General features: G+C 40.0%; 1 protein-coding gene across 1 annotated transcript in view; it reads right to left on the reverse strand.

The window, feature by feature from the left end:
• The window catches only part of LOC310933515 (RNA binding protein fox-1 homolog 2-like), a gene marked incomplete at its 5' end in the record, with an annotated part of 46,038 nt that overhangs the window by 13,619 nt on the left and 19,003 nt on the right, over positions 1–13,416 (reverse strand). Inside the window, 4 exons of the mRNA XM_083897024.1 lie at positions 2,875–2,967; positions 3,346–3,399; positions 3,791–3,964; positions 5,268–5,474. Of these exons, the coding sequence (XP_083753150.1) occupies positions 2,875–2,967; positions 3,346–3,399; positions 3,791–3,964; positions 5,268–5,474 (528 nt within the window). The remainder of the gene's footprint in view (positions 1–2,874; positions 2,968–3,345; positions 3,400–3,790; positions 3,965–5,267; positions 5,475–13,416) is intronic.

The raw sequence follows: 13,416 nt of genomic DNA on the forward strand, positions 1-13,416 counted from the left end.
CGAGAATAGTCGCTTACCACATGAACAATGTATAGAGTGTATTTCTGATTCATTTAATATTATAATCATTGTAAAAAAAGTGACTTTCCTTCATAAATAGGGACCCCTAAACTTTTGAACAGTAGCGTATGTCACTGCAGGTCAAGGCAACACAAGTCAGTGTTGCCACTTGTGTTGCTGCATACAATGGAGATGCAATTTTTTGAGTCATATACACACCAATATAGGTCTAATGAGCCCTATATATTGAAATAATGGTGATGATAATGGGTGGCAGAAAAAGCAGGTAGAGACAAAGTGAGCTGGAGTTAAGCCACTTACATGGACACATCGGAAGTGCACAGGAAACTGACTTCTTCAAAGTGCAGAGTTTTAATCCAGACAAAGACAAAGTACAGTGTAACTTTAAGCACAATAATAATCACCCTTTCAGAGATTTCACTGTATACATGCACTCTATGGGCAGCTAGGCTTGCAGAAGAATGACTAGTCTCCCATTGGCATGCACCAAGAACAATGTCAACACTCCCTTAAAAATATATATTTTTTAAATTCCATAGTAACTGGACAATTCCCATCACACAAACCTAATCAAATAAAGTAGCTGTAGAGAATAAACATGCAAGAAAAATAACATCCATCTATCTCTCGGCCTCAAGTTAGGCAACAGTCATGCACACACTCCATACGCCAACTAAACCCATGCCAGTGGAAAGGATTGAACTACACAGTTTAAAGTCCCATATTATATCCTATTTCTCCAAGATAAACTATTTCCCTGGTATCCAGAGGCTACTGTGAGCCAACAGCAGTTAGCATTTGGAAAGGTGATCATTTGCAGGCACATTGTCATCATATATAACATGTATCCACTGGACAGATAAATCCTCTGAGGCTGGAAGTTTGTGTAGAACTCTGTGCTGCACTGTGGAGCCAAGAATAGAACTTTTTGCTGACTTCCGGTTTTTCGGATGCCATTGCCCTCACCTGAACTCTCACGTGTTTTACGGACAAAGCAGAGCTCCGCGAGACAACAATTCCAGGATTTTAGCATCTTGTGGCGTCCCAAGGAGCATGGAAGTCAACATCGCGTGTTTTATCTCCTGTACTTAGACTGAGGAGGACCACAAAAACATAAGTGAGTCATCTTTGATTTTTGCATAATATGGGACCTTTAAATCAAATAGAAAGACATTTAATATAAGGTATACAGTAGGCCTTTATTTCAGAGTTTCTGAATGATAATATATGATTACTCCTTTGGCCGTATTCATCAAGTAAAACATCCGTTCAACAAACTCTGAAATGTCATGACCAATTAAAGTAAGAGCCACGGCAGGAGCTGCCAAAGAGCGTCACCTCGAGTAGAAACGTCCAGAGCATTCTGGACAGCAGTGTAAAGTATGCGTAAACACAAGGAAACCAAGGGGTTCGTCCTGCGTCAGCCTTTTGTCTCTCCAAGCCCATGCACCATAAACACACACACACACATACACTCGACTCCACGCTGCAGCCGATACATGACCTGCTGCATCCCCAACACCACAACTGCAGCACAACAAGGCACATGCACACATGAAACCACAGAAAGAGCTCGTCGAAAGCGACTCATCTCATGCAAAAAAACAAACACAGAATCAGAATAAGATTAAAGCAACGCAGGTTGTTGATTTGATGCAGGGAACATAGTTTTAGTCGATCAGTGTTCATTCAGCTTGCCAATTGACTTAAGGATGGAGGTGGTGGTGGAGGGAGTTTATAGAACCGGTGGATGCAGGTGGCTGTCTGTCATTCTCCACCACACTGCAGCAGAACTCAGAGTACAGAACTAAAAAAGGGTCGAGCCAGCCTCATCCATCATGCAAGGACCGACTCGCGCACACACCCCCACACACACACACACACACCACAAGGAAATCACCACAGTAAGCCCATGCAGAAATCCTGGCTTACAGCGGCTGTCGTTAAAGAGATCCACGGTGAACGACTGGCCGATTGAAACCCCAATTAAATGAAAAAGAGGAAATCTCAGCACATGCTTATGTAACAAACTAAAACTGCATCTTACAGTAAAATGAATGACCTGAGGACACACACACAGAGAGACTTCACACACATAACAAAAAAACTCCCCGAGTGTTACAGATCTTTGTTAAGAAAACCAGACGTCCATATAGTGAACATGCATCTGTATTGCTGTGATGACCCAGCATGCTGCTGTTGTTGCACCAGGAGCCATAAGCTTGTCACAACCACTTAGCTACAACACCAGGAGAGAGGAACACAGAAGGATTTCTACACTAGAGGAGGGGGTAAAAAAAAAGAGCATCTGACTGCAATCTGCCATGCATCATCCTTTCACTGTGTTCCTCTTGTGCCCCTCCGGTGCCAACGACACAGACATCATTCCAATTGTTGCAGAGAGAAGTTTTAAAACACCAGTGTGGCTACAAGTTGCTCGTCAGTAAAGAAAACAAACAAAACAAAATATAAAAGGTGAAGAGGCAACAGCTTGATGTGGGAAATGAATAAATAAATAAATGCTGCAGAGAAAACATAACATATCATGCCTTATAAAGTTCTTGCACCCCAAATCATTCTCACCACAGAACCACAAAAAAAATAAATGACAAGTAAGGAGGAAAGAAATCTATTTTTAAAAATTAGAAACAAACAAACAAACAAAAAACAAAACACACACTGCAGAGGACCAGGGAGTGAGATACCAGTGGGCTGCATCAGAGCATAACACTAAAGGGAGAATGGGAGCTAGCTAGCAGTGAGTGATCAAGCAGAATTACAATGGGAGTTCAGAGAAAAGACAGAAGATGAGAGAGAGGGAGAAGGAAAGAGAGAGAGAGAGGGGAAAATTACCTCAATCTTCCGACCTTCCACCAATGTGCCATGGAGCTTTTCTCTGGCTTTCTCTGCATCTGCGCTGGTCTCAAACGTCACAAAGCCAAATCCCTGTAGCGCAGAGAGGTTAAAGTGGTTAGTGATCAGCGAGGGGCGTCCTGAAGATTAGAGATGATTAATCGTCAACTATGTTGATAACCGATAGTCGGTTTGAAGCTGTTTTCATTATTAAAACAAGATTTCTGATCGTTTCAGCTTCTTAAATGTGAATAGTTTCTTTGTTTCTTTGCTCCACATAAACAAAGAAATCATTAAAACTGAATCATTTTTAATAGATTAATAGAGAAAATAATCAACAGATTCATCAATGCATCAATCGTTGTAGCTCTACTGAAGATGTTGAATATATAACTACATTTCCAAAGTAACATGTTAATACCAGCGGGAAAAACGAATGGCGGGAGTACAGTAAATCATCTGTGTACTTACCTTTGAACCCCTCTCATTGAAAATAATCTCTACATCCAGAATCTTCCCATATTGCTGCAAATAGAATAAAACACAAAGAAATTAGTGAAAAAATAAGATTAAAGCACATTTCATTTGTTTGTAGCTCAGATTTACTGCAAAGTCGAAAGCTTGACTTTGTGCAAGTTACAGTTACTTTGCACTAGGGGTCACTATTACACAAAAGACTTTCCAACTTTTCACATGTGTTGCTGTTGGTCCCCAAGCCTTGAACCTCTTACTCGGTCAGTCACACACTGACACACATAGCAGCCAACTTTCCCTTTCTTAGCACGAGAAGAACACACAAGTGTTTCTCATTCCCCTCGACTCTTTGCCACAGACCCAGAGGCTTGAGCTTGATTTATTGATCTTGCTTTAAAAAACAAAACAACATGGAGGCCTCTCAACATTCCCAGCTTCTCACCCCAAACATCTGCCTGAGATCTGGATCCCGGAAGCGGAAGGGGATGTTTGAGACGTGGAGGCGTTTGGGGGTCCCTTTGGCCTCTGAGGAGTCTCCTGCAGAGCCTCCTGCTCCTGCGCCTCCTGCTCCACACTGCACACCCACCTCGCCTGGGGACGACTCATCTGTTTTTCCCTGTGGAGGTCGAGAGTGAGAGAGGATCATCGTGAATTAAGAACTATATTCTCATTTTTATTTTTTTATCATTGAAAAGATCTCAAATTTATAGTCATTTATTATGAGGGTTTTATCATTTTTCCATCTTTAATTATACCATACAAAAGACTCATACAATAATGTATGAAATGTGCTTTGTAAATAAATATTATTATTAGTGCTAGGCACTAGGTTAACGCATGGCGTGTTTCCATGACGACTGACCGGAAAAAGACGCGTGTGACGTCATGTTTACGTGCCGCGACACTGGAGTCCAGCCACCGTTTACCATTTAGCTCTGTTAGCTGCATTAGCTAACATTAGCTGCCTACAGTCGAACTGGAGTAGTCTGTTTATTAAACCAAAAGAGCAAATAACATTTGTTTTTAAAGTTTAGCGTTACTTTAAAGACTCACTTTAACAATCCGGAGTCTTTTTCCAGTCAGTCGTCATGGGTTAAAGTTAATCGCAGCTGTCGCGTTAACGCACCCAGCACTAATTATTATCATCATTATATTGATTACTTGTTTATTAGTAGTAACATTCTCTGAGCAAAGTCAAAGATCGGCTTCACTTCAAGATTCAAGAAAACTTTATTTATCCCCAGTGGGTAATTACGGTAAGGCGCGTAGAGCAGGACAAAAAGACTAAGAATAAATAGATAAATAGTTATAAGGAGACTAAAAAGCAACAAATATGTGCCAGAATGTGCAAGTTAAAACAAGGTGCAAACGGGGGCAATGCGGTACAATCTACATAACCCTAATAACTTAAACATTCCGAAAACATTAGTGTAGATATCACTGTAATCTGAAATTGCATTTTGAATGAGATTTATGTTAAATATCAACACTAAAACTCTGCAGTACTGAGATGCAATGGCAGTGTTCTATTAATGCTAATGTTCAGCTGCTACAATGTAGAGGTTTAGCAAATGAATTGTTTGTTTTATTTGACTGTTTTTACGCTTATGTTGCTGCTTATCGACACCGAGGCTGAGAGCTGAGGGAAGTCGTTGTTGGTGCGTCTTCAGATCTATGCAGCAGATGCTGGGATGTTTCTGTCTGGACCAAAGTGGTTTCTGAGTTTATGATTGTTATTAATAATGTGGCACTATATTTTATTTGATAAAAAAAAACACACATAGCACAGACAGAAGTTGTAGATCATTAAAAACATGTCTAAATGATTATGTGGAAAACAGAGCTTTGGGGAGCCTATGACTACCATCACATGATATATGCCATTTGCTCTGTCAGTGCTTTGTGAACACACTACTTACGCCGTTGTTGCTGTTTGCGGTGCTAGCAGCGCTGCCTCCGTTGCCGCCAGCCCCTACCTCTGCCGCTCCTTGGCCCCCAGCACCAAACATGGCCCCGGGGCCAAACTCCGACCCTGGGAGCCCGTTCTGAGGTGGGGGTGGTGGAGGGAATGCTGTAAAGGGCGGGGCCACCAGACCCTCCTGTCCTGCTGTCGAATCCTGAGAGCCCTGGGGGAGCAGAAGACAAGAGAATAGGCGATGACTTAACATATATAGTGTTGAGTTGAGCCTTTTATTGAGGCTGCCGCGTCTCGATGAAAGCAAAAAAAACTAGAGGGTTAAAATCCTGCATCTTAGATTTCACTCTCTCTCTCTACTAAAGCACTCAGTCACTGCGTTCCCTGCATGTGATCCTCCTCCCCTCCCCTCTACCTCCATATCTCTGTCAGGCATGTGTTTTCAGTCAGCCGACCATGAAATATTTACAGAAAACACATCTATTATTAAGACTGAGAAAATTCGATACACAGTTCGAGACGCAAAGATGTGGACGAGCAGAAAGTTAAATAGGGAAAAACCGTGACATGTTAGGTGTGACGTGTTTACAGCGATTGCTGCATTGTGAGAAACGCCGTGTGTTGTTGTAGTTCTGGGCCGTGTTCGAGGTCATCAATAATTCAGTTTCACTGTGCATCGGCGAGGACTCTTCTCTCTCTCTCCGTCTCCACTCTTACGACTACATGAACAGCACAAAAGCCAAATCCATAGATTCTTTATAGCGGTGCGGCCGCTTCAATGAACACACCTTGTGTAAGTGTTGATCGTCTAGATGCCAAAGACACAAGGTGAAAAGAAGGATGTGACAAAGGATGGATGAGGAGTGCATGGGTAAGAGAGCTGAAACGATTAATCGATTACACTGGTATACACCAAATGTATCGTTTCAGTTTTTTTAGATGATTTAGAATAATTTTGATGTGCTGAATCCAAAAATCACATTGGTTTTACACAATCGGGTCAACTTTCTGAACAAAGCTACGTATTTGTGAGAGTATTTTCACGTCATATGATGCAAAATGATTTTATATTTCTTGCAATAAAGATTTTGCATGTGCCAAAAATCATGAAATGCACGACATTTCTTCGACTAGAAGATCTTGCCAAAATAAGCCTGATGTATTCTGCTACATCTGCGGTGAATACACCACTGTTCCTAAAAGGAATGTAGTCACAAGTTTTATAAAGCGTGCTTACCGTGCTTATTTTGGTATTAAACTTGATGACCAGGATAAGGCTTGGGCAATGTAATCAATTTAGTCAGAAGATCAAATAAGCATAAAATCCTGACTGAGAAAAATGGATGTCATTTTTGGATTCAGTGGTGCAAAGTGGTCCCAATTCCGTTGAAAAGACACAGACAACTTACTTTTTTTTGTAATCCAGTGTTATTAATCAATTGCTAAATGAATGGTCAAATATTTTGATAATCGCTTCATCCGTTTGAAGCTTTTTTCATGATTAAAACAAGATTTCTGATCGTTTTAGCTTCTTAAATGTGAATATCATCTTCGTTTCTTTGCTCCAAATAACAAATAAATCATTAAAACTGAATCATTTTGGTTTGTGGACAAAACAAGACATTGGAGAACATGGTCATTTCCAGGTTTGACAAACACTGATCAACGTTTTGTAACATTTGCTGACATATTATGGACCAAACGATTCATCGAGAAATCGAGCTGATTCACAAGCTGAGGATCCAAACCTCTAAGTCACTGGTCTGGTCTGGTCTTTGCTGTGAGCTGGTTCTGACTCTCCAGACACAGCTGTTTAGATTAGACATACACTATAATGACACAAAAACGCAAATCAGCTCTTTAACTTCTCTCTCTTCCTCTAATCCTTTGGCCTGATTGCTCATTGTTCTGCTGTAGTAAAGCACTGCAGTGACTGCAAACAGCCAGCTAACGCTTCAGCTTCTGGGGTCTGAGCCAGGCATCAGAAGATGGAGGCTGGATAGAGAAAAAGGATAGGGAAAAAAAAAAAATATGGAAAACTCATCAACTGCCACTGTCATTGTGGCGAGGCAAATTATGCGTTACAAAAGAATTTTGTTTTCGCGTGTCCCCCGAGGATCTTTCTCTCTCGCTCTCTCTCATCTGATGATAAAAAAAGAACCTTCAAAAATATGTCAGAAAAGGGAAAAATAAGCCAGTAGAATTCACAAGTTAAGCCCTAGACTAAGCTAAGCTAGGTTAATCAAAGCCTAAATGTACATGTTAGGACGTGCGAGTATGTAAACATGCAGTAGCCTGCACTCAGCCACTACAAGGGTGTGTCCTGTACTCGTATCCCAGCCTGGAGCTGAGTCACACACTTTAAAAATGCCGAGCATAGAATAAGAAGAGAGAGACTTGCAGAAAGAAAGATTTAAAATGTGTGGCTTTTTTCTGAATGAGGGAGACGTGGAGAGCCAGGCAGTGGTAAAAGAGTAAAAAAAAAAAAGTGGTAGAAAATTATGCACACTAATAATTATATTTTTTCCAAAAACCAAGGCTACAACATTGTTCATTCTGTCAACGCAATGTTTGTCGCTCAATAAAGCACAGCCAAGACCGAACCTCCGACTGGAATGGATGTGATGACAAATGTTCTCAAAAGGATAATAAAATAAACAGAGAATCTGAAAGGCCCTGTTCAGACTGAGTATTGACATCCATCCGCAGAGAGCCAATGTGGAGGAAGAACTGTTCACACCTAGTATTAAGATGTGTCCTCAATATGTGTGTGTGTGTCCTGTCACTGCATGCAAATAAAGATGTAAGCTATTTGTATGAGCTAGAATGACAATTGTGTTTTGTTTTTTCAAACAAGCCTGACTGTGCAGTTCTCGTCATGCTACGGTAGAAAATGATATTGGCGAGTGCTGAAATTGCAGTGACTAGAAATAAATCAACATAAGGGTTGCTGAGAAGTGTAAGAAATACTGCTGATACAGGTACACATACACTCTCAGCAACGTAACGACAACGATATTCCAAATGTGTGTTTTGTGATGCGATCTAACAACATATTGGGTATGATCTCGCTTGAATTTAGTGCAGTCTAGAGCTGCAACTAACGATTATTTTGTCAATTAAAGGTGCATTATGTAATAAATCTAAAGCAACTGGCCATAAAATCCTCCTAATATGTCACAGAGACTCAGGAATAATGTTCATATAACAAACTGAACTCACCAACAACAACAACAGTACAGCTAAAATATTTACATAAAAAAAAAAAAATTGCAGACTGCAAATCATGTTTATGTTTTGAAATCATGTTTTGGCATGTGGCGCCACCTACCGCCGTCTACCAATCATTGCTGTCAGTAGAGTCTCAGCTGCCGAGCAACCACGGGTTGCCAGTTACGTCAGAAAACGAAACCTAAAAGACCTCAGTACTTTGAATTTGAATGTAGTAACCGTTTTTTGGCCACATTCTTACATATGGCACCTTTAATCAATTGGTCCATAAAATGTCAGAAAATGCTTTACAAAAACATTGGTCAGTGTTTGTCAAACCTGGAAAAGACGATGTCCTCAAATGTCTTGTTTTGTCCACAAACCCAAAAATAATGATTTCTTTGTTACGTGGAGCAAAAAAACGAAGAAAATATTCCCATTTAAGAAGCTGAAACAATCGGAAATTTGTTTTAATCATGAAAAAAGCGGATTAACCGATTAATAATCAAGTGTTTCAGCTCTAGTTCAGTCCACTTGTCACTCCGTGTTAATACCACGTCTGAGTTGCGTCATTTAAGGTTTTGTCATAGCCACGATTTAGCTCGACGCACAAATTGACACGGGCTAATAAAACGAGAGAAGGATGAGGAGCTGTCAGTGGATTAAGATCAGAGCGGAAAAACCAGAGCAACCTTAAAAGTCCACGCGCACATTCCCGAGCAGCACAGCGTGAACACGGCAGCAGCATCATATAGTCTAAAAAGGAGAGCGAGAGAAAGGAAAAATTATATAACGGAAAAAAGAGAAGGGGGACTTAACGGGAGGGGAGAGGGATTATGGGAAATAATGACATGATCTTTTCTTTTTTTTTTGGTGATGTCTGCTCCAAACACAAACTTTCCAGACTGAATTTTGACACCGGGAGGTGGAAGTTCAAACGGGCTGCGAGACGTCTAATTAAAACAATATGACAAAGAATCTGAGAGTGTCTGAAAACACAGTCGGTCAGCTGAGATTCTTTTTCTTTTATATCAATCTGATATTCCAACTAAAAAAAGGACCATCTGTTGTAGGAACTATTCATATGCCTCGTTTCTCTCCGTTGTGTTACCTGAGACACCATATGTTTTCCATACACAGAGAGGCGAGGCCTTTTTCACTGCAAACCTTTCAAGCACACGTCTGTGTCCGTCTCACTGCCGCAATAGCCAGATGCTACACAAAGAAACAAACCGAGCTGTGTGGTGATGCTAAGGAAACCCCATTGTTCCTTACGACTAAAAATCGACAGTAGGATAAACACACTAGCTTCAAACCATCCCCTTTTTTTCTTCTCCCTGAGGTTAGAAAAGTATGTCTCCCTTCATGCCCTCCCCTCCCCTCCTGCCACGCTTGATGAAAGCCAGAGGGAGATCTTTTTTTTTTTTTGTCTTAAAACCCACAACACCCTCCCCTCCAGTCACTCTGCTGAGCTTCTGCTGCACTGTGATGTCCATAACAGCACAGGCCACAGCCCATCTCCTTTTATGGTGCGCAGGCTTTTTTTTCCCCCTTCTATCCGTCTTCGTGGTGGGTTAATCAGAGCATGCAGAGGTTATGCAAAAAAGGTCCTGGGAGGTCAATTTACAGAGGGCAAAAAGCCAGCACATGCATGGATGTTTATTTGACAAGCAAACAAAGAACTTTACATTGTATATTACATGTGGTGAGAGAAGCCAAGAGCCTAATACAAAACACCAACAACAAGTAGGGGTACTTACACATTTAAAGGACTCATATCATATTATACCCTAGTTCCCTGGTGTCCTAATGAACATGTCCGTGACATGCTTTGGTTAAAATACCTTAAAGATGAAGCACCACAGCAGTTCTATCACCCTGCCAAAACAGCCCTGTTCAGAACGCTCGCTTTTGAGTGTCTGTCTCTTTAAACGCAAATGAGACACAGGAAACTACGTCAGCATAGTCACTGAGGCTCCGGCAGCTAACAGCAGTTAGCATTTGGAAAAGCCATCATTTGCCATCTCTCGTCGGCACATTGCCGTCATATATAACATGTATCCACTGGACACGTAAATCCTCTGAGGCTGGAAGTTTGTGTAGAACTCTGTGCTGCACTGTGCAACCAAGAATAGAACACTTTGCAGACTTCCGCTCTCCCGCGAGACAACAATTTCAGAAATGTCAAATTGTGACTGAGGTGGACCACAAAAGCATGTCATCTTTTATCACACTTTGCCGACTCATAGGGCCTCCAGAGTCCCAAATATAAGTATTACAATGATTTTGCATAATATGTCCCCTTTAAATCCAAAGAAATCTTAATGATGTCATTGTGTCTGCTTTAACTTCCATCAAATGAGCGAGGAAGAATACACACTTGAAGGTCTCAACAGGCCGAGTGCAAACTCGGAGGGGAACCAAATGAGACAAGACAAGAAATCCCATGATCCCGCACTGCTTCCAAACATCATCAAACTAGGTCTCTTGTTATTGTTTTGATTGAGAGACCCCAAGCGTCTGAGAAAAGAGAACCGTGATGCTGTCTGACAGCGTCTGCAGCGCCGTGGCTGTGCTAAAAGCTTTGTCTTGTTTTTTTTTTGACACTGATCATCATCATCACCATCGGCATCATTATCATAATCACACTGACAATACTTTCTCCAACGCTGACTCACCTCAGGCAGGCCAGTATGGACTGAAAATAAAACCATAAAAAACAGTGAAGGATTCATATCCCCTTTCCTACAACAGAGCAGAACATAAATTTTTACAAATAGAACAACTATCAATCATCACGAGCATAGTTGTGCTGACAAGGCTGTTAGTTTTTTATGAATTTACCACACAGCCACAAATAAAGAGCAAAATAGATTTTGATTCAACTGCTGTCTCAAACCAGACCAGATTTCTAAGGATCTCCTCCAACAGACTTTTGAAATATTGAATTAGGAGACTGTTAATCTGTAAATTTATTGGGAGAAAAATAATTTGCTACCATTTTGATCATTAAATTAATTGTTTTTTTCTGCCTCAGACTTCTAAAATGTAGTAAACAATTATGATTTGAATATTTTTAACTCACCCTGCGCTGTGTGAAATTAACACAGGTATTTTTTCACTTTATAAAGGAAAATAATTACTTCCGAAGTTTCATGAATAATAAAAAAAATATTCATTCGTTTTTGTGGCGCTATTTGTCATCACTGATGACAACTGAAGCTGGATAATTATTATTATTAAAAACACATTCACACACAAAAAAAATCACACAATATATTAAAATGAAGGATTGTCATATTAAAAATAAGAATTTTGTATTTTCACAATTAGCCGTTAGGAACATATGGCAAGCTGTTAGAGAACCATTAGTGCAACAAATCCTCAACTAAAACATGTTTAAACAATAACTCATTCTCTAGTATTTTATCGTCTTAATTATCTTCCAAAGCAAAATTATGATACAGAGATCGATCGGAGGGGTGTATAAGCACTTACAGCTTAGGCTGTCAGACAGGGTCAAAATCAACATATTAAATATACTTAAATTAGTATAAGAAAAATACATGTTTACTTTAACCTGTAAATGTATGTATATCATACATTGTATGTTTTTTTGTGTTATTCTAGTAAGTTATGATTTTTGTTTAATCATTTAATATTACTTTTGATAGCTCAGAGACGTTGGAGCAACAACCAGTTGTTTTTACACTTTAGTCTGCACTGTGAATTTGAAATGTTCCGTTTTTGAATAAAGATGTGGCAATTACAAATGTTGCTTTTTTTTAACCGATTCATCGATTAATCGAAAAAATAATCGACCGATTAATCGATTATTAAAATAATCGTTAGTTGCAGCCCTAACACACACACACACACACGTATATATATGTATAAAAACACATGACTGACATTCAACCTCAGGTGTTTTAACCTGAGAAATTCACTGAGGATTTACCAGTAAAATAAGCTTTTCACAAAAATCCATAAAGCCAAAACGAATGGATTCATATTTAAAAGCTGCTTTAAAAAAAGGTCAGTGCAGACTGAGAAAGCTCAAACATTGGAAGAAGCGTCGACTAAAACCTTACATCACAGATTAGGAACCTGCAGTGCATGCTGCTGCCAAAACCTTTGCAAATGACGTTTAAATCTAAAAACCCTGCAGCGGCAGCAGCACCTACTTACTGCTGCAGCACAGGCTCAAGTGGTTTGTGCACATGGCACAGTGCCGTTTGTTATGCAGGAGAAGGTAGTAAACTCAGGAGCACGGCTGTGACTACCAGTTATTTTCGATATTGTCGATTATTTGCTCAAATAACCAATAAGCTTTTTGGTCCATAAAATGCTTTGTCCACAAAACAAAAATTATCAGTTTGAACAATTTCTTTGTTACATGGGCAAAAAAGGCTCAAGATTATTTTAATTTGGTTTAAAAAAACACACTGTAACTGATTTTTATTTTTAATTTTTAAATAGCTGGCAAGCAATTTGTGAATTGATTAATAAATGGTTCATCGTCACAGCCTCACTCTGGTGATACTGCATATATTTAAAGCTGTACTGCACCACATGCACATGCATTGCTGTGCCTGTACTTGTATTTGCATGTGTGTATCTTTGCAAGCACAACTTTAAAGGGCTTTATGGTTAGGGTTAAAACCTGGTTTTAGGGTTAGGCAGTTGGTTAAGGTTTGTGTAAGGGGCTCAGGAATACATTATGTCTCTGCGGTGTCCTCACTATGATATAAAAACAAGTTTGAGGTTGTGAGTGTTATTGTATGGATATCCTATTGAGGACCAAGGCTTTCTGAGGGTTAAGACTTGTGAGGATAAGTGTTGTGTTCAGGTTAGGGTTTGGCATTTAGTTGTGATGGTTAAGGTTAGGAATGCACGAGTGTCCTCACTATGAATGTTGTGCAAACGCGAGTGTCCTCTGGGTT

The sequence above is a fragment of the Microchirus variegatus genome (assembly GCF_963457635.1).
Source record: "Microchirus variegatus genome assembly, chromosome: 10".
Taxonomy (NCBI): Eukaryota; Metazoa; Chordata; class Actinopteri; order Pleuronectiformes; family Soleidae; genus Microchirus; species Microchirus variegatus.